This window comes from Podarcis liolepis, assembly GCF_965112155.1.
Source record: "Podarcis liolepis genome assembly, chromosome: 7".
NCBI classification, from domain to species: Eukaryota; Metazoa; Chordata; class Lepidosauria; order Squamata; family Lacertidae; genus Podarcis; species Podarcis liolepis.
This window is the reverse complement of record NC_139561.1, coordinates 29,818,952-29,840,750: the sequence shown is the minus strand read 5'-3', so window position 1 is coordinate 29,840,750 and position 21,799 is coordinate 29,818,952. Positions and strand designations below refer to the sequence as shown.

The following is a 21,799-nucleotide window of genomic DNA, read 5'->3' as shown; positions in this document are numbered from 1 at the left end:
CCCTCCATCATTTTGGTTGCCCTTTACTGAACCTTTTTCCAACTCTACAATATCCTTATTGGGCCTTTGTGTCAGCTAAAAAGAAAGCCCGCTTAAGTCAGACAAGGTGCAATACCTCCTTCAGCCAGCCACCTTGATGGCGCTCCAGAGCAGTTAAGGGACCAGCAGCTCCCTCTTGTGGCCATCTACGGTGGTGATATGGCAGGTGAAGCACTCGAGTCCAGCCACCAGATTTCCTGATTTGATATTCCTGGCACCTTAAATCTGTTACAATCCTTAAATGGTTTTCTGCTTTAATTCTTTTCCCTGACATGCCTCCACCCACCCACACAACCACCCACCTCTTTCATGCTTTTCATACTGCTGCTTGCCTGGTTAATTTATTCTCAATTGCTGCGCTGTTTTTAGCAATAACAGGGAATTGAGTTACGTGGTGGGTTTTTGAAGGTTCTTTTTAAATGGAAACATTTGTACAGAATGAGGGCTTGCAAAATCTGAATGAAAAAGAGAACACAGAAAGAGATGCGTCAACCGCTGATTGCTAAATCAGCATTGGTGTATGCGCAACCAGGAATGAAAAATAAAATAAAACAAAAACAAGCAAGGTCGTCTTTTAAGTGAAGCTGGATCTTGTAGAATATCTGTTTCCTGAACTGAGAATTGTTATTTTTTTAAGTGACAAACAGCCTTTCAATGTCGCTAGTCCTCCTCATGATCTACACAGATGGTTCTGGCACAACTTCCCCACTTCGTCCGCTGGGCTAAATTAACCATAAAGTTAAGTAATTAGCAGCCGAAATCTCCTGCTGAACGAACCTGCCTACCCCTTTGCACTTTTCTGCAAGTCAATCTGGCTGTTACGCAGATGGAGGCATTAGAATTATGAAAAATATCTTGCTTCAGACTGCCAGAAGAGTGTATGCAAGCAATGGCTTTTGTGCCATTCTTCCATATAAACAAAAAAAACCTTGCATGTAGAAGCCTAGCACTTCTGGGAGAAAGGCATGGTGTTACTCTTTCCTTGAGGCACTGGCTTTTGATATGCAGGGAGTTTATTTGTTTGTTTTTGTCCTGAACCATAGGATACCTGACGGCTGGTCTCGCTGGTGTGCATGGTTCCACAACAGATGCTAGCATGTAGTCTGGAAAGCTAACAGCTCTAAAGTCCAGTGAGACCAGGTTCCTACCCCTGCAGCTAATCCAAGGGCCAGGGCGCATGGAGATTAGTCCTACACAAGCACAGTCCTGATGAGCTCCCTGGATCATCCAAACCATGGTCCAACCAACATGGGAAGTTGAACAGACACAGCAGCTCAGCTCTGCTTCCCTTGTGTACTTTGCCTGCTGATGGTAGCATCTGGGCTTGACGAGGCAGGTGACCCTCACCTGTCCTGAGCCTACTGCAGCTGAGGAATTGCACCCTTCCTCCCAGAGCTAGCAGGCCCCACCTGGCCAGCTAGGGAGCTGGGCTGGGTGCCCTTGCCTGCCTCAGCCTCCTGGAGCACCCCTCCTGCTGCTCCCTATGCCTCAGAGCCTGCTGTGTTTGTGGAGAAAGGAGCTCCTCTGGCTCAGGTGATGGGTCCTGATGCTCTGGTTCCTGTGCACTGATTCCCCTCTCCATCTTCCATCACTCCATGAGTACTTCCTACACCAACCTCTCCTTCATCCCCAGCTTGTCCCAGTCACTGCTACATTCCTCACTGGGATCCTCTTCCTCCTCCCCGCTTCCCTGCCTGTTCAGTACAATTTTATGCAGTGGATCTTAGGGTGAAAGTGAGACCTGTTTTGTGTGTGGCACCCATCTTCATGAGGAGGATGACAGCCTGGAAGCAAGGGGAAGATAATGGCAATCCTTGGCCTCTGTTGTGTAAGCTGATGGGCTGGTATACGCATTGCCTAACTCTGTTCTTCCTCTCTCTTTCTCTTCCCTGCTTCCTTTAGTGGGTGTTGAAAAAACTTGAACTGGAACCGGGAGGCTGGGCTCCATGTATCCGGAATCCACCACGGACTCTCCGGCTAGATTCTCGAACAGGCAGACGGGCTCCCCAGGCATGATCTACAGGTGAGCTTCAGACACGTTTTCCTACTTTCCAGGGCTAGATAAAGGCAATGGGGAAGCCACAGTTTTGTAGGATAGGGCATGGTACTGAATGCAGATTCTATCAGTTTTCTGATGGTTTCCACTTCGGGTTTTTTTTTGTGGGGGTGTCAAGTTTCTAGCCCATATGAACAGTGTGTGATTGCTGTTTTCTGAAATCTCAGAAGTCGCAGGGGAGGCTGAGTAAGGTCTTCGATGCTTTGGGGAAAAGGGGCCCCTTTCCGCCTCTCCATGAGGAAAGTTTGAATTCCTCAGGTGCATCGTTTTATATTTTGTAGAATGAATGTGACCCTGCTGTAGATTGTAACCCCAGTGCTAAGTACTCCAATGCAAAAGTCAATACTAGCTTCTTCTTTTAACTCATAAACTAGGTACATTATGAGTGTCACTATATGTTTCCCTGCAAGTTCAGAAAGATGATCAAAACTACCTCTGGGTCTAAAAATACAATACCTAGAGCGTTTTTCTTCTTCTTTTAAATAACCTTAAGAACTTTAATCCAAAATGTTGTCTTCCCAGAACAAGGACACCATATATGTAGAAAAATCTCCAGTGGTTCTTAATGTTATTCCATTGATTTCTGATCTTCTCCACATCAAAGTTAGCAACCCAGGTCTAATCCTGACAGTCATTTGCCCCTGGATGTGATTTAAGGGGCAGCCCACCAGCTTTCTCTTTCATCATAGCAGGATATTGGATAATGCCTCTGCCAAATGTTGACACGAATCACAGACTATTGTTCCACAAGACCCTTCATTTCGAACAAAATTGCTCCAGTAAATGTGCACGTTGAACCGAATCATCTTGGATGGCATGCAAACTTTTGAGTAACATAGGGCTGTAGGTCAGTGGGAATGTTGAGACCTTGCAAACCATGATTTGCAAACTCATGATTTGCAAAACAAACCAGACTTGGAAATGTATTGTTAGAAGTTTGGAGGTGGGGGCAGTGTGGATGATACCTATGGATTCCTTCCAAAGCTGTGATCCTGTTACTGTGCTGTTGGAATCTACAAGAGGAAGCTGGTGACCCAGTCAGATCGGTTCCTTTGTTAAGGTAATAGCCTTGGTTGGCCGGTTAAGTACTTCCATTTACATGTCCAAAGAGACAAACAGGTGGGCCTTTTTCCACATCACCTGGCTGGATGTCCCATCATCCAAGGATGGGGAACAAGAGACCAAGATGGGAGGGAGGCGCTTGGCTGATGCTGGACACAGAGGCATGTCTTCTTCTGTGGTGGCGTCAAAGCTGTGGCTTGAGGCTTCCCTGAAAACCGAACGGGGAAGCAGGGTTCCCCTATGGAAGCTCTTGTATCTCAGTTGCCCTGTTTTTGACTCTACTTCTTTCTGCACTCACCACCTGAGATTGCCGGTGGAGGGAGTGGTCATTATTGACAGAGCTTCTTCAGGAAGCTGAAAGTGCTGTTTACTGCCTGAAATGTTGACGGGGTTTCTGAATACTTCTGGCAGAAGTGAAAGGTGGTGCTAAAGGGATTCCCCTGCATCGTGCAATCTTTTGTAGACTTTGGAATCTAGTCCCCACCCCCACCCCTCCTTTGTTCAATTCCACTCCACATAAGAGGACCAAGTGTGTGTTGCGGGCAATGCACCACACCAGAATACTTAAAGGGTGGAACATCCTTAAAGCTCCTTTGTGGGCATCCTCTCTGTGCTCCAAGGATCTTACCATCTGAAGTTTGATGACAGATAACAGAAGAGATGGGAAGGATCATAGAATTGTAGAGTTGGAAGGGACCCCCAGTTAGTCAACTCACTCCACCATGCAGCAAAGAATCCCTGACAGATGGCCATCCAACCTGTGCTTAAAAACCTCCAACAGAGGAGAGTCCCCCGCCTTCTGTAGTCATCTGTTCCACGGTAGAGCAGTTCTTGCCAGCAGAAACTTCTTCCTAAAGCAGTGATGGCTAAACTTGGCCCTCCAGCTGTTTTTGGACTACAACTCCCATCATCCCTAGCTAACAGGACCAGTGGTCAGGGATGATGGGAGTTGTAGTCCCAAAACAGCTGGAGGGCCAAGTTTGGCCATCACTGTCCTAAAGTGAGAAGCAAAGCCGACTAGGGGTGAATGCAAGCAGGTGTGCTGATAAGATTTACACCTGTGCTGAATTTTTCCTGCACCGAAGTTTGCCCACTTCTCACTTTTTGCTGGCTGTTTGGACAAGAGTTCCTAGCGCTCATATGTCAAAAACCTGGGAGTTGGGTGTGAAAACCCCTCTCTTTGGTTTGCTGTGCAACTTGTGCCAACTGCCCTTCCTACACAGGTCCCTTCTCCCTGTCCTCCGTGCAGTTAGGTCCAGGACCCTGTGCAGGTGAGCAGCAAACACGCGCTGGAATGACGATCTCTGCAAACGTAAAGATTTGCAAAGTCAAATTTACAGGGAAGTGCAAACCTCTTCCACTTGGTGGCGCCGTTGTAACAAAGAAGTACCGTAGACCAGCAGGACCCTAACAGAGAGAGGAAGTAAATAAGCAATGAATCTTTGACTGTGATCCCAGAGTGGTCTACTTTGTGTTTGTGTGCGCGCATTGGTTTCTTTTTACTGTGACTTGTGGATCTTTTCTTCTTTCTCTCCCTTCTGCTTTCGGAAGTGCTCGCTACGGGAGTCCCAAAAGACAGCTCCAATTTTACAGGTAATGGCATCAGTGTTTCTTTTCTCAATGCACCTGAGTCTGGGTGTCTGTGGACAGGTAGCTGTTGGTTCATTGTGGTTAACTTCACATCTCTCCCTCCACCGCCCAGAGTCACTCTTCCACCTGCTGTGTCGGAGGCAGAAATGCAACAGGTGTATCTTTCATCACCACATCTCCATTTTCTTTACGGGGGGGGGGGGGGGATAATGGTCCTCTTTGAATGCCTGCTACCACCCAGTTGTGAAATGCTCAGGGAAATGATGTTGCAAACTTATTTTTTACAGTATTTTGAGGAGTGTACCAAAATATTCCCAAAATACCTGCTTGTATGGCTCCAAGGATGGCGTAATCATCTTGGAAGGCCTCTTTTGATGCTGTGTCTGCTCATCCTTCAGAGGCAAACTGGCTCCCTCTCTGATTTATATGCCTGATGGTCTCTTCACTTCAATGTGCATCTGATTATCGGGTTGTTCTTGTTCTTGTCTATATTTTTATTATGTATGTTATGTTTTATCTTGTGAACTGCCCTGAGACCTGCGGGGTATAGGGCAGTATACAAATTCAATAAGTAAATAAAGTAATAAGTAAATAAATAAATTTGTACCAGTGCCAAGGAGTGGTGGTGGTGGTGGTTGGGGTCTTTGTTTCCCCGGGAAAATGCTCGACCAATCAAGTTGGCAGCCATTCTTAAGGAAAACCTGCTTTCAAAAGTGGCAGCTATTTAGATATGTAAATAGTGTATTGTCTGCTTAGAATGTGCCCAGGTCCTTGAAGTAGGATGGCCGGAATCACCCTTTTCACCCAAATGAAGAAAACGTTAGGTGCCAGTTTGCAAACAAATACAGGGCGACCACACAGCCCTCCTGAACCCTGAACTCATAGTTTTGCTTCCTCCAGACAAACCACAAGCTAGTAAGCAAAGTTTGCCCTATGGTTTGCAGCTCAGGTCTGGCTGAGAGAGCTAAAACCATGAGCCCAGATTTGGACAATGTGCTAAGCCAAACCACAACTTAACTCAGTGTAACACAGGAGCAAAAACATTCTGCAGGGAGAAAGGTGGCTGCAGTCTCCTCTCTGGGAGCCTGACAATTTGCTTGTCCACTGCAATGCCATGGCTTAGCTTACCTGAGTGAGGACAAAGTGTACTGCAAATTTCAAGGGGAAATCGAATATGCACGTGTAAAGGACTTTGTCTGCTCTGCTGCTGTAGGATGGGGTGACTCCCGCCCAGCACTTTAGGTGTGTTTTAAGCCCATAAAGTATGCTTTAAACTGATTATTGATGGATTGGTTTGTTTCAGTTGGCTCAAAGGCCATGTTGCATGATGTGAAATGCGCTTTTACATTTATTGTCCATTTAAAAAATATTTTTAAAATGGAAATAGCTGCCGCATGGGGCCTTTGGACAGGATCGGAACTGATGGGCAGGGGAATCTAAGCCTGATAAACCCTCTTCTCCTGGAGCTACCATTTGCACTGGGAGAAACTGAGCATGTTGAATGCAACAAGATATTTAATGCCGACTCTACATTGACCCTTGAGTGTCTCCAACTTGGTGTTAACTTAGATGAATGCCAACTGATATTGCATGATGCTGAGTCAAATGGCCTGTCAAATGATCAGGTTTCTACTTGTCCGGTACATATCTTAGAAAAGCTTTCTTTCCTGCTGTTTCCTGGCACTTACACTTTTCCTCCTTGTTTCGTATTTTAAAATAATCTTATTTAGTATAGCGTCCTTGTGCCTGAGACTTTTCGGAACAACCCCAAACAGGAGTGCAAAGGTCCCTGCATCAAGGATGCTACAGTTTAAATATCAGCAGCGACAGGAAGGAGATGGGGAGGCGGGGCTTCGCAGTTGACTGTGAGCAAATGCAACATGATTAGTTATTATATGCACCAACTGTTCCCAAAGTGGGCTGCAATGCCCCCCCCGGGGGGGGATTACCTGGGGAGCACTAAGAGGGAAAGGGGCAGCCAAGGGGGTGCTGGGATGTAAATGTCTATCAGACTTTGAAAAGCTGGTATCGCTGGGTCAAGTTCATCGGTTCCGGTGAATTAATTAAACTAAATAGTTTCTTTTTTAAAAAATAAATAAATTATTAACAATTTCAACATGCAAACTATCAAAACATATCATATTCATTATTCCCCCCCCTTTTTTTCCCATCCCCACTTCAAACCCTCGCTCCCCTCCCCAGAGACTTCCCTCAGCTCCTCTCTCTGATTTCTCAGCAACTGGATTTTGAAGAGATGTGCAATGAATTGTTACCGCTTTGAATTTAACTGTGGTGTTATCTTGCTTAGCGGGTTGTGCAAACAACTATTTTGAATAATGCTTTTTTATAGAATAGGGTAGAGGGTGCTGGGACACGGGTGGCGCTGTGTTCTAAACCATTGAGCCTCTTGGCCTTGCCGATCAGAAGGTTGGTGGTTCGAATCCCTGCGACGGGGTGAGCTCCCATTGCTCTGTCCCAGCTCCTGCCAACCTAGCAGTTCGAAAGCACGCCAGTGCAAGTAGATAAATAGGTACTGCTGCAGCAGGAAAGTAATCGTGATTGCACCAGAAGCGGCTTAGTCCTGCTGGCCACATGACCTGGAAAGCTGCCTGTGGACAAACGCCGGCTCCCTCGGCCTGAAAGCGAGATGAGCGCCGCAACCCCATAGTCGCCTTTGACTGGACTTAACCATCCAGGGGTCCTTTACCTTTACCTATGGAACAAAGTGGGCAGTGGCCTTGATAGGTTTTGGAATTGCTAATATACATCATCCGTGTGCATTGTTTTTAATAGAGTAACATAAGCACAAGAAGCGGGGGGGGGGGGTGTTTCCCTGCCCCATGGCGATTACAGTCTCATATGACAGCAGCACAGAAACATAGGGGAAGGAATGTTAGCAGATGCATTTTGCACACCATTGGGCTTTGCTTCAGGTTGGGTGTGAACCCCTTGATCCTGTCAAGGATTAAGGACTTTACCCAGAGATGGGGACCCTGCCAGCACAGCTGAGGGTCAGGACTGCTGGGAGTTGTAGTGCAACAACCCAGTTCCCTATCCCTGCTTGGGTGGAAACAGTGGATGTTTGCAGGAAGAATTATGGTTGCCATGTTGGTGTTCTTGGGGGGTGCTGGAAGAACAAGGAGACTTGGGTTACTTTGGGGCTACATAGACATTAGAGCATCATCCTCCCCTTGCTGCATTTCAAGCTGCATCCTACATTGCTGTACAGACTGTAGAGGGAGCAACCCAATGACCTTCACCTGCTTTGTTTCCCTGCACCAAATTTCTTAAGTCGCCGAAGCTATCGACTGAGCATGTGCAATGGCCTCCCGAAACCGTACACACCTCAGCATAAGTGCAGCTTCTGTTTTTGGATAGGGGAAAGCTGGCTTGTGGGATAGCGCATCCAGCAGGAGCATTCATCAAGGAGCCACAGGATACTTCTGGGCTGTAGCTAGAGTCATACATACTCAGCTTCAAATGCCAGCAGCAGAGGCGTGGCAAAGCAGGAGTAAGTCATAATGTGTATACACAGCGTTAAGAGCGGAGGAGGCTTTGGGTAAGCTGAGAGTCATAGAGAGGTGTGGACATTGAAAGCATCCTACATCAGGCTGTGGCTCCGCCTAGTCCAGTATTGTTGCCTGCCCGCTGACCCTTTTCCAGGATTCGAACTCGGGGCCTTCCGCATAAGAGCATCTAAAGAGCCTGCTGTACCAAGGCAATTGAATAGCCCATCTGGTCCAGCATCCTGTTCTCACAGTGGCCAACCAGATGCCCCAAGCAGGACCTGAGCAACTCTCCCACCTTGTTCTCTGCCAATAACTGGTATTCAGAAGCATCACTACCTCCGACAGTGGAGGCAAGGCAGAGCCATCATGTCTAGTAGCCATCGATGGCCCTCTCCTCCATGAATTTGTCAAATCCTCATTTAAACCCATCCAAGTGGGTGGACATCATGGCCTCCTGTGGGAGGGAGTTCCACGGTTTAGTTCTGCTCTCTGCGAATCATAGAATCATAGAGTTGGAAGAGACCACAAGGGCCATCGAGTCCAACCCCCTGCCAAGCAGGAAACACCATCAGAGCACTCCTGACACATGGTTGTCAAGCCTCTGCTTAAAGACCTCCAAAGAAGGAGACTCCACCACACTCCTTGGCAGCAAATTCCACTGTCGAACAGCTCTTACTGTCAGGAAGTTCTTCCTAATGTTTAGGTGGAATCTTCTTTCTTGTAGTTTGAATCCATTGCTCCGTGTCCACTTCTCTGGAGCAGCAGAAAACAACCTTTCTCCCTCCTCTATGTGACATCCTTTTATATATTTGAACATGGCTATCATATCACCCCTTAACCTCCTCTTCTCCAGGCTAAACATGCCCAGCTCCCTTAGCCGTTCCTCATAAGGCATCGTTTCCAGGCCTTTGACCATTTTGGTTGCCCTCCTCTGGACACGTTCCAGTTTGTCAGTGTCCTTCTTGAACTGTGGTGCCCAGAACTGGACACAGTACTCCAGGTGAGGTCTGACCAGAGCAGAATACAGTGGCACTATTACTTCCCTTGATCTAGATGCTATACTCCTATTGATGCAGCCCAGAATTGCATTGGCTTTTTTAGCTGCCGCGTCACCAAAGAAGGGATTTATTTGATCTGTCTTCTAACACCCAGCGTCATTGGATGTCCACAAGTTCTGGTGTGATGAGAGAGGGAGAAAAACTCCCCCCTACCCACTTCCTCCGTGTCATGCATCATTTTATAAACTTAAGAACTGCACGCATGGAACGTGTCCTTGCTGGCTGTGTCCCTCTGGAACCTCGAAACAATTTTTGCATCAGGTGAGATCCTTTGTGCATCCCGCCCAGGGCCAGCAGAGAGCGCTCCAAGCTCTGGCAGAGCAAGGGTCTGTTTGCATCATCTCCCACCTTTCAAGAGAGTTGCCGGTGGTTGTTGCTTTAAGTGAGGCAGCAGTATTTGGGGGGCCTTGAGATAATTGGATATCCGGAGTCCTCGCCGCCAGCAACCACCCGACGCAACAGCCCGTGCTGCTTCTCTGGCAAGGGGGGGGGCGCAATGTGCGTCGGTGCTGATGTGTTGGCAAAATCCAGACCAATTAGCTTATCCCCAGAGCAAGTCTGGGAGGCCGTCCAGTCCCTGTTAATCGGGGAAAATGCATTAAGAGAGGGATAAAAGGCGAAACAGCCTCGTTCTGAGCTTCGAGAGTAGAGCAGCCACTTAGCCTCGGAAATCTCTGCATTAACGGGATCGCTGCTCGGGAATGTGCCACTGGCTGACCTAATGGAGTCTGGCTACCAGGGGTCTCTGCACATGAAGCCCCCACCCCCGCCCCACTCCTCTCCCCGGTGCTGAAAACCCTCCCACTCACAGGAATACCACTTAGTGTTTTGCTTGGGGAGGGGGAATCGTGAATTGCTCAACTGGAAAAGTATCTTAAGAGGTGGACACCAAACAGCATAAAACAATGATCACTAATGCACAGCTAAGATCAGCAAATATTTAAAAAGCAAATATGCATGTTATTTGCCTAGCAGAAAAAATTCTCTCTCTCTCTGCTTATTAAAACAATTGTCTTAATTGCATTCAATATCGTTCCTTTCCTTCCTGATCTCTCTGCGGACCTTTGAGCTGTTTGTGGTGCTAGTTCTGCCCAGGCTCTCAAGTAGAATCCAGGATGCCCTCTGTACATGGCCTGGCGCCTTTTGCAACCAGCAGATTTATTTATTTATTGGTGCACTTTTAGTGGGGATGGCAGGCACTTCATCTCAGGGCCATGGACTCGAGCCCCACATGGTGTGAAAGATTCCTGCATTGCAGGGGGTTGAGCTAGATGACCATTGTGGTCCCCTCTATGATTGAACCCGTGACATTCTGCATGCAAAGCAAGGGCTCTACCATCTGAGCTATGGCGCTCCCCTTAAGAACACAGAGAGCTGCTTTATGATGAGAAATGCAACAAGGAAGGACATTGCTTATAAAAATAATAATCAAAAGGGAGGACAAAAATGGGTGATGCTCTCGTTCCTGCAGAATCCACCACCTTTGCCATTCCCATGCCAGAGCTCATTAAAGCCAGAGAAATGGAAGCCTCTGGGGTTTTCTGTTTGAGGGAGGGGGAATTTTTGATGAATTGGAGGCCAGGTTTTAGCAGAACGCTGGTTTACCTCCCTAGAGAGCCTCTGCCAGTCGGTGTAGATGGACCAATAGCCTGGCTTCATGTGAGACATCTTCCTGCTTCACTAAAATCAGTGACCTAGTACTTGCATTGTGTGCAGAAGGTTCAATCCTGGCATCTCCAGGTAGTACCTCTCACCCTATAAATGAGTTAATGCAATGAATATATGGTGGCAGTTTTTGTAGGGGGTGTATGTTACAGGGCTAGGATTTTTTTAGTGGGGGTGGAAAATCTCATGGGAGAGCTTGTCCATTGCTCCTCCAAAATAGCTCCTTATTTCTTCCCAGGGGAACATACCAAGCTTTTATATGATAAAGGAACAGGCTTGCCATTGGGTTTATAAACCATCTTCTTGACCCCTGGTGACGCCCCTATCTTGTATGACCCCTTGGTCACACCACAGTGTGACATTCAAAATAGGTTTCTAAGATAGGAGGTAAATACCGCCCATCGTTATCAACTGTCACTTGACGACACATAGCTTAACACAGGGGTCAGCAACCTTTTTCAGCTGTGGGCCGGTTCACCATCCTTCAGACCATGTGGGAGGCCGGACTATATTTTGAATAAAAATAATGAACGAATTCCTATGCCCCACAAATAACCCAGAGATGCATTTTAAATAAAAGCACACATTCTACTCATGTAAGAACACCAGGCAGGCCCCACAAATAACCCAGAGATGCATTTTAAATAAAAGGACACATTCTACTCATGTAAAAACACGCTGATTCCCAGACTGTCCGTGGACCAGATTTAGAAGACGATTGGGCCGCATCCAGCCCACAGGCCTTAGGTTGCCTACCCCTGGCTTAACATTTCAACCTAGGCCATAAATTTGGGTGTGTGTGGGATGAGCCAGGGTGTGACTTAATCCCAAAATCTGTACCCGAGGGACCATCTCTCTCTGCCAAAAAGGAAAGAATTGCGGTGCATTTTCGGGGCAATCGGAATACTTTCCAGAAGTCCTGGTTGCCAGCAGGCTTCCGCAGTGACTCCAGGTGGAGTCTGGCCAAGGTGGAAGAGAGAGGGTCCTATTACTTTAATCTGGACAGTATGCTTCCATTGATGCAGCCTAGAATTGCATACGCTTCACCACACTGTTGACCCATGTTAGCCTTGTGGTCTACCAAGACCCCTGAATCCTTTTCAAGTGTCAAGCCAGGCATCCCCCATCCTATATTTGTGCATTATCCCTGTCTCAAGTGGAAAACCTTGCAATTGTCCCTGCTGAAATCCATTTTGTGCATTTTCTGCTTAGGGAATTTGCCGCTCCCCTGCAACAAGAAGGTGAGTTTGACTAGGGCCAAAGTTTGCTTGCTGCTGCTTCTTTTAGCCAAGGTGACTTTCGCTCCATACTGTGGTTTGCCAAGGAAAAGGGATCCATCCCATCCTTGGCAAAGCTGCTCCTGACTTCTGGCTCTACCAGGAGCAAGGAGAGAGACTTCTGGCCCATCCCAAGCCATCCATCAACCCGTCTCTCTGCCTCCATCGCCGCCGTGACAGCATCCGAGGCCTGGAAGGCACCTTCTCTCTGCACCTGACAGGTTTGCACCGAGAAGAAGTGAGTGATGGACGCCAGTCCTCATCAATCGGCTGCTTTCCCCAAATGCTTTTAGAACGAGAGGATCCTGAATAATTTAGCTCCCGTTTGGTAAAGGGGAGGTGGGGCGGGGTGGGAGAGAGATCCTTAATAGGCCTTAATGGATCTGCTGCTAAACATCTTTGACTCTGGAGGGACCTGCCTCAGTCCAGGATTGCTCTTGACGGCTGGCGTCGACACTCCCCTAATGAAAGCCACGCCTGTGCGCTCGTTAAGAGCCCTCCGTGCAAAACCTAACGAGCTAGAACTTTTATTTAATGAGCAGGATTCCGAGAAACCGGGTGAGTTTGGGCGGACACCGGAGCGATCGGGACCAGAGCGAGGGCAAGGCTTGTTGGAGATTTCACTGTTTCGCAGGAGAGAGGCTAGGAATCCTGGGGTCTGGATGTCGAGGAAGCCTTTGTTGGTGGGGAAAAGGGTGGCTGCTTCTTCCTTTAGGGCTTTGACCACCCAGCATCCATCCAGAGAGAGACGGTTCCCCCAGGCGATTCTCCATCTTTCTCCGCTTGCCATCAGGGCATCTTCTCCAGGAAGTTTTGCGGTTATTTAAATTTCCGGGATAGGGATGCAAAACTTGGATGATGGGTTTGTTTTTGTTTTTTGATAAGGATGAGATGCTTGGAAGTTGAGGGCAGATGAGAGATTTCAGCGATGGTTGGATTTTTATTTTATTTTATTTTTTGCATTTTATGGTGAGACAGGTTCTAGCAAGGGCAGGGAGCCGTGGTGAACTCCAACCGACCTCCATTGTAGATGGGATGGTTCCGTTCGCCTTTCCCAGCCTGAAGGTTAAAACACGGAAATAAAGTCCTGAGTTCAATGGGATTTGCTTGTTAGCAAGTGTGCACAGGATTGAACCTTTACAGAATCAGGCGGCTGTTGTTGTTTCAGGGCAGCGGTGAGTTTTGATTTTAGAAAAGGAAGAAAGCAACCACCAGATACTGGTTTCAAATCCCTGAAATGGCTGAGGTTGCAGGAATTCACTCCTAATTCCTTCCTGTATTATTATTTTTTAAAGTATTCTATGTGGTCCAGGGATGTCTCTGTGTGAAAATGGTACGTTATTTTCAGATCTGAGGTTGATTTCCCTTGAATTTTCTGTTTGTGCATTTATGTGGCTGTGCATCATTTTCCTTCCCTTTCTGCATATTATTTTAATTTAATTAATAAACCCTGCGATGCCGCACACTTACCATTCCTGAAGGATTGACCAAAATGCCCATAAACCTTTGACCGCATATGCAAGATTGGTTGCATACCTAGGAGTTTATGTCCTTGAGAAGAATGAGCATAAGGGAATGGCCAGAGTATTAGGAGAAAGCAGGGTCCTTGAACCCTGCCTGGAGTTGAATCTTATTGGGTGGCCCCTGGAAGCTTAGGGTCTCAACTTAATTTAGCTTTGAAGGTTGCTATGAGGATAATTTTACCACTTTGAGCTTCTTGAAGGAAGGGCTTCCATTGCACTCCCAAATCTCCCTTACAGACTCTTAGAATTGTAGAGTTGAAAGTAACCTCAGGTGTCATCTATTCCAATCCCCCTGCAATGCAAGAGTCACAGCTAAAGATTCATCCAGCTTCTGTTTAAAAACGTCCAAGGAAGGAGAATCCACCACTTTCTGCGGAAGTCCATTCCACTGCCAAATTGCTCTTTCCATCACTGAATTCTTCCTAAAGATTAGTCGGAATCTCCTTTCCTGTAATTTGAATCCATTGGTTCGGGTCCTAAGAAATAGGATTTTCCCATCTTTGTAATAACCCTTTAGATATTTGACGATGGCTGTTGTATCACCCCCCAGTCTTCTCCAGGCTAAACATACCCAACTCCGTCAAGCGTTCCTCAGAAGGCTTGGTTTCCAGAACATGGTCGCCCTTCTCAGCACACCTTCCACATCTGTGATGCCCAAAATAGATAGTCTAGATTAGTCAGTCTAAACATGCACCAACTAGCACATCTTGCTGCATGCCCACTACACAGGCTCTATACCAGGGGTGGGTAACATTTTTCCTGCTAATGACCACATTCTCTTGGGAATGTTCTATAGCAGGCCATATATAAGCAGTGGGTGGGGCCAGCTTTCCTCTCATTCTTCCATTCCCTTTTCTTTCTCTTTCTGATACTCACTTTCCCTGCTCCCCTCTCTCTCCAGAAGTCTAGAGCTGATTGCTTGCAAAGCACTTTTGAAATTAGGGTAAGGGCTGCATGCAACTCTAAGGCTGCAGAATACCAACCCTTGACCGATATGCACTTTGATCCCCCCAGATGCTTGTGTGTAAATGACCAAGGGGGCAGGCAGAGACCCCACTTGAAATACTGTGTCCAATTCTGGACACCACGTCTAAGGAGGATATAGGCAGGCTGTAATTTGTGCAGGCTGGGGTGATAAGAGAGCCACCTTAAAATATCTAAACAGCTGGCACATAGAAGATGGAGCAAGCTTGTTTTCTTGTGGGTGGAACCCAAACCAATGGATTCAAATGACAAGAAAGGAGATTCCAACTAGACCATAGGAAGAATTTTCTGCACGGAAAAGTCCTTTCTTTTATCTGTCTGGAATCCTCCCACATTAAGCTTCAATGATCAAAAGGATTTTAGCTAACCAATTTATCAGCTAATTGTTGCAGTCTAGAGCTGCTTTCCCAGCTGGGGGCTGATTTATTTATTCCATTTATATTTCCACCTTTTTCCCTCCAAGGAGCTCAAGGTGGCACACACAGTTCTCCCCCTGCTTACAACAACCCTGTGAGGTAGGTTAGACTGAGGGGCAGTGATTGGCCCAAGGTCTCCCAGTGAGATTCATGTCCAAGCAAGTCCTGGTCTGTAACTCTTACGTGCTATAACACATTGACTCTCTGATTTGCCCTGATGGAGCCGCTGGCACTACCCGCTGCGCTTATCCAGGAGCAAGCCCCTTTGCACCTAGTGAGATTTACTTCCCTGTAAACATGCCCCCGGGATGCGGGTGGCGCTGTGGGTTAAACCACAGAGCCTAGGACTTGCCGATCAGAAGGTTGGTGGTTTGAATCCCCGCAATGGGGCGAGCTCCCATTGCTCAGTCCCTGCTCCTGCCAACCTAGCAGTTCAAAAGCACATCAAAGTGCAAGTAGATAAATAGGTACCACTCTGGCAGGAAGGTAAACGGCGTTTCCATGCACTGCTCTGGTTCACCAGAAGCGGCATACTCATGCTGGCTACATGACCCGGAAGCTGTACACCGGCTCCCTCGGCCAATAAAGCGAGATGAGCGCCACAACCCCAGAGTCGGTCACAACTGGACCTAATGATCAGGATTCCCTTTACCTTTACCTTTACCTTTTTAAACATGCCCCCAGCTTTCATTTCAGTGCCTCAGCTACCATAGCTTTGAGGGATGCTGGCTTAGAGCATCGGTGAAGAACACCTGTGGTTGATAGACACCAACTCCTTCATCCCTGACAATTGGCCATCATGCTGGCCGATGGGAGCTGGAGCCCAAGAACCGCTAGAGGGCCACAGATAGAAGAAAAGAATTGTAGAGTTGGAACGTCCCCCAAAGGTCATCCAATCCAACCCCCTGAATTGCAGGAACATGACCCCCATCCCACCCCTGTCTTGGAGGCTGTTTTGATCAGCAAGCCAGACTGTGAGCCAAAAACAGGTCCAACATTTCTATGTCCTGAGCCGCTGAGGTGGGGGCACGCTACTTGCAATACCTCCAGCCCTCCCCAGATTGCATTACAGGGGAACTGTGGATTGAGCAACCTCTCGCCATCCACTCCCCTTGGGACCAAACAATCAGACTATAGAAAGAAAGCGGGTTCCCTTGCTGATATCAACGATCCCTTTAAAAGCTGCAGTCTCAGCTACTCTAACAGCCTCGAGTGCTGCCTTTATCGTCCTAAACTCGAGGATTTCAGTGCAATTGATTGGAAACAAAATTTCGCGGGGATCCTTCATTGCTCTTCAAGCCTAATGGGTATTGATCAAGCCCAGATGGGGGCCAGGGATGTCCATTGGTGGGTCTTTCCAAGGTTCAGTGTGACAAAATTTGCACAGCGGCCTCTGGTGCAGTGAAGGGGCTTTGTTATCCCTGAACAAAGGAATGGAGAAGGAAATGGACAGAAAGGGACATTCCCTTCCAGTCATTCATCCCTTCTCTCTCCCTCTCTCTCTCTCACACACACACAGTGTCCACATGCAATGGACTTAACCTCCTACAGTTAAAAATCACCTTAATAATAATTGGAATCAAAATATTATTCAAACTTATAATAATGTGAATGACCGTGGATCTAAGATGATGATTAAATGAATTTCAGTAACAGAAAATAAAGAGCTGAAAGAACAAAGAAAATGAGGAGGGGAAAAGTGCAGAAAATAAAATAAGAAAAAATGGTATGGTATAGTATAATATGACAAATATAATCAGTTACATTTCCATATATTAATATATAGATATATAACTAACTGTTGTTGTTGTTTAGTCGTGTCCAACTCTTTGTGACCCCATGGACCAGAGCACACCAGGCACTCCTGTCTTCCACTAATATTATAATATAATATTTTATATAATAATAATTAATATTATTGTCCAGATGCACTGTCTAATTGACAGTGGATCTAAGTTGCAGGAACCAAGGATGTTGTCTTACACTGAGTCAGATCATTTGGTCCATTTAGTTCAGTACAGTGATCAGCCCCAACTCTCTCCTTTTTTGCCCAGTTCTCTTTTAAAGCCATCCAAGTCAATGGCCACCCCTGCCTCCTTTGGGAGCAAGTTCTGTAGTTTGTGCTTCATGAAGAAGGATTTCTTTTATCTGTCCTGAATCTCCTGACCTTCAGCTACATTGGCTGTCCACAGATTCCTTTGTTATGAGAGAGGAAGAAAATCTTTCCTCTGTCCACTTTCTCCATGCCATGCATTATTTCATAAACTCCTACCATGCTGTCTCTTATTCGTGTTTTCTCCAGAGTTCAGAACGCTGCATCCTTTCATCACAGGGGAGTCATTCCATCCCCTCCTTAATCATTTTGGCTGGCCTTTTCTGAACAGAGCCCCCTTCTCTGTCTCATCTCTCCTCCCTCCATCCTTAAAAAGCTTTCTCATGCTGAGCCAGACCAATACTCCACCTCGCTTGTTATTGTCAACACCAGTGTTTCCCAAACTCAGGTCTCCATCTGTTTTTGAACTACAATTCCCATCATCCCTGACTACCCATCCTGCTAGCTAGGGATGATGGGAGTTGTAGTCCAAAAACAGCTGGAGACCCAAATTTGGGAAACACTGGACACGTGACTGGCTGCAAAGGCTCTTCAGAGTTTTAGGCAGGGTAATCTTTTCCTACCTGGAGATGCCATTGGAGATTGAACCTAGAACTTTGTGCATGCAAAGCAGTTGCTCTACCAGGGAGCTAGATTTCAGGGAACAATTTAGTTGAACCGTGGTCCTATCGGCTTCTAAAAGCAGTAGCTGTGGTGGTAAAGAGCTCAAGTCCACTATAATCTGAGCACCACAAGTTCATGACAGAGGTTACCGCACAAACCACCACATGTGTGGTCACGCTCTTTCCCCATCTCCTTGCTTGGAGAAATGCCAAATTTCTGGTGTTTCTGGTGTTTCTGGTGCCCTCACCCACCATTGGTGGTCTGGGGCAGCCAGCAAGACATCTTAGGCAGATGCAGACAGTGAAGAGAAAAACCCTATGCACTGATGTCTGTTGAGGGCAGATGTTTCCTGGATCAGCACCAGCTGAAGGTCTGAGCCGCCTGGCAGGATCCGCTGCAGCTGAAAAGCTTGGCTTGGGTGGAGGAATGCAGCACCAAGGTTGGTGCAGAGCGATTATGAGATCTTCTTTCTTGAAAATGTAGCTTGCTCAGTTGAGCAAGAAAACATTCATTTACAGTAGGGTTGAGGAACCAGTAGCCCTCCAGGTGTTGCTGGGGCTGGGAAGTGGAGCCCATTAACAACTGAAAGACCACAGGATCCCCATACCTGACCTATGAAACCTGCAGGAAGCAAGCACCTGCAGGGCAGGCAGGATGAAGCAGCTGAGATCCCATGCATGCATCTGCTAAGAAGCAAAGAAGGTCCCCTCTGTTTCATCTCAAGCACCTGGTGCTCGGAAGTAGGCGGTCTCTGGCTGTGAAGGTTCATCCCTTGGGACTGAAGATGGACCATGGTCCCTCAAGCACTGGGTGAAGCTTGGCTATTTAAGACGCTCCGATAAGTTTTAAGCTGGAGTCTGGACTCAGGCTCTGTCATAACAGTATTCGGAATGCCGTATCACCATAGATTTCTATAACGGCATTATGATAGTGGTGCTTTTATTTTCAGTTCCTCTCCTAAGAAATTTCTCTAGCATGGGATTTGCCCTTTTCCCACTGGGTCAACATCTTCATTGAGCTATCTGCTATGACCCCAAGGTCTCATTCCTGATCCATCACTGCCCTTTCAGCCCCCTGAGCATGTTTGTGAAATTAAGACCTTTTTTTGTGTCCTAACATGCCCTCCCTGGTTGGATGGAGATCTGTTGTATATTAATAAGGTTTGGAGGTTTTCAGGTCTGCGTTTTAATCATTCATACACAGTAACTGTCTAAATCATTCATATTTTGTGTTGATGCCATCTACCCATTTCACCCTGAGATCTGTTCCTCATCTTCTTCTTTTTTCCATTCCATAGTAGATAGTGCCAAGCTATTTAGAATCTTTCCGAGGCTCTTTGTGTTTTGTTTTGTTTTTCCTGTGCTTCCTTCTCCCTTCTCCCCCTTTTTATTTTTTCCTCCTGCTCTGTCTCCTTGACTTTTGGCCACAACCCTTTCTCATCCATCCCCCAAAATGGGTCTCTGCTTGCTAAGAATGCAGTGGCGGTTCCTGTGCGACTCTGATGTGATGCTGGATGAAGGCAGCAGGCTCAGTGTGACCTTTAAAAACCCTCTTCTGGTTTCATGGAAGGATGCATTGTCGGTGTGTTGAACCTGTTGACAATAGAGCTGGAAATCTTTGGGTCTGAACAACTTCTGTTGGTCAAAGAGTATGCAAGCTTGCCTTGATTTCCCAGTGTATCTCCAGCAAGCATGGTTGGTGGTCAGAAATGATGGGTGTTGCAGTTCAGCAACTTTTCAGCCATGGGAAATGCATTGGCTTGTACACATTACCCTGGAGAGTAGGGGCTGGCATGGGAGCAGTGCCGGATTTATGTATAGGCTGTAGCTTAGGGCCCCAATCTCTTGGGGGCCCCACTCTCTTGGAGGCCCCCAAAAAAATTAAAGGAAAAAAACTGGTTGTACATTTCCAAAATATAAGATAAAAAACAAATAAAATAAAACCTACATACAGCAACAGTGTTTTGTGTTGTGTAGGCTCCTATGATGTAAGTAATGGGCCCCGCCTGCTAGCCTGCTCCCTAAAATATCACTGGTTTGCTCATTTCTATATATAGGGTGCCTACATTCTGCATGTGCAAATGGCTTTAGATACCTATTAGCTCCATCAATTGGCATATATTCAACACAAAAAACAGCGACAATTTGTTGTTGACAAAGGACAGCTGGCCGTATAAAGGGCCCAATTACCTTCAGTAGCTTAGGGCCTCATCAAACCGAAATCCGGCCCTGCATGGGAGGGCAGGTCCAAATTTTGAAAATCAAGGCCCGGCAATAGTAGTTGCCAACTCTTCAATCTCCCCTGGCTCTTCTGCCTTTAACAGCTGCTGTTTCTGCAGGCAGTAGCAGGTGACCATATTTGACCTCCCTGTAATTATTAAAGTGAAAAGCAGGCCAGTGTTTCATGATAGTTTTTCTGGTCAGGCTGGCAATGCTGATGACTCTTCCTCCATTGCCAGTGAGGAGTCAGAACCCTTTGGCTAAGATGTGCAGAAAAGGCAGTTCCCCACATTCTTTGTCATGCTTCAGAGTGACCAACGGACAGATCTTGGGGACAATGTCCTGTGTAGGAAGCTGCCTTAAACAGAGTGAGACCAATTGGTCCATCTAGCTCAGTGTTGTCTACACTGACTCTCAGCTGCTCTCCAGAATTTAAGTCAGGAGTCTCTCCTAGATTTAGATGGGGATGCCAGGGACTGAACTGCAATCTACAAGGGGCACCAGTTTGTGTAAAAGAAAATGCAGGAGTAGGGGAGACAGAAATCACCCTTTGTTCTGCCTTTGCACCCAGCATCTGAGTCTTTGGGTTGTCCATTGCTGGAGATGTACTGTCAAATGATAGCTTAGGGCAGCCTTCCCCAACCTCCAGATGTTGGACTCCAACTCCCATCACTCCCATCATTCCTTGCGGCGAGCATCACCAGGGATAACAGGAGCTGTTTTCCTACAACATCTGGAGTGCCACAGATGTTCCCTACCACACCTGCAGCAAACTTCCAGCAGCCCTGCTGCATTTAACTCCATTCCTATTTGTACGGGGCCCGGAGTTGATTCCTATTCCTTCCCACCTGATAATGAACCCAGTTTGGTTCTGAAGCATGCGTACTCTGTGGCCAACAGAGCAGACTGGCTTAGTCAAAGCAATGTGAATTGGAGGCCAGCTAGGGGAGACTATTGCAGTGTCGGTGGCAGGTTGATTTGGCCCCTTTGGCTAGGAAGCGAGTTTGGTTCACCTGAGCACGATTCCCTTTAACGCCTGGGAAATTCACAGATCCCCCCGTCAGGCAGCATCATGCTGTCCATGACGTACAGCGGGAGCCTCCGGAGCGTGGCCAGTAGGTGCCATTCGGAGTGGGGGCTGCACCAGATCCAGCAGACGGACACGGTGGAACTGCAGAGGCTCAGGGATGTCCGGGTGGCAGCCCAGGCCAGGATCAGGGAGGAGTTCCTGCGGATGCACGGGCTGTCCTTGGACGAGTGCACAGCGCAAACGACCGGCATGAAGTATAGGTAAGCAAAAGCAACTTTCTCGAGGGAGCCAGCATGCCAAGGGTGGGGAACTTTTTCTTGCACGCCTAGAGCCTCACTCACAACTTCACAAGCTTCTAGGGGCCACGTGCAATGAAACAGTAGTACAGGATCTGTTCCGGAGCCCTGTTCGCATCCTGAAGCGAACGCAACCTGCGTCTGCACATGCATGGGTCGCAATTTGCCGCTTCCGTGCATGCGGAGTGCAACCCAAAAAGGCTTAACCTGATGCGACTTCAACCCGAGGTGTGACTGTAATAATAATATTTCTATCCATCCTTTCTCCCAAGCTGTGATTCAAGGCAGTTTCCAACATTTAAAAGCAAAGTAGTTAAAAACAACAATTAAAATACATAATTTAGAGCCAGCAATCAAAG

At 47.1% G+C, this 21,799-nt stretch overlaps 1 protein-coding gene across 7 annotated transcripts in view; it reads left to right on the top strand.

The window, feature by feature from the left end:
• KCNAB2 (potassium voltage-gated channel subfamily A regulatory beta subunit 2) overlaps nucleotides 1-21,799 on the top strand; it is a 107,261-nt gene that overhangs the window by 32,300 nt on the left and 53,162 nt on the right. For 4 of the 7 annotated variants that reach the window (XM_083513165.1, XM_083513161.1, XM_083513163.1 and 1 more), the window contains exons 2-3: nucleotides 1,942-2,062; nucleotides 4,709-4,750. In XM_083513165.1, coding sequence (XP_083369291.1) covers nucleotides 1,986-2,062; nucleotides 4,709-4,750 — 119 coding nt within the window. In that variant the 5' untranslated portion in view covers nucleotides 1,942-1,985. Of the gene's footprint in view, nucleotides 1-1,941; nucleotides 2,063-4,708; nucleotides 4,751-21,171; nucleotides 21,405-21,799 lie in introns of those variants that run through there. The other 3 variants (XM_083513166.1, XM_083513164.1, XM_083513167.1) reach the window with 2 other exon arrangements.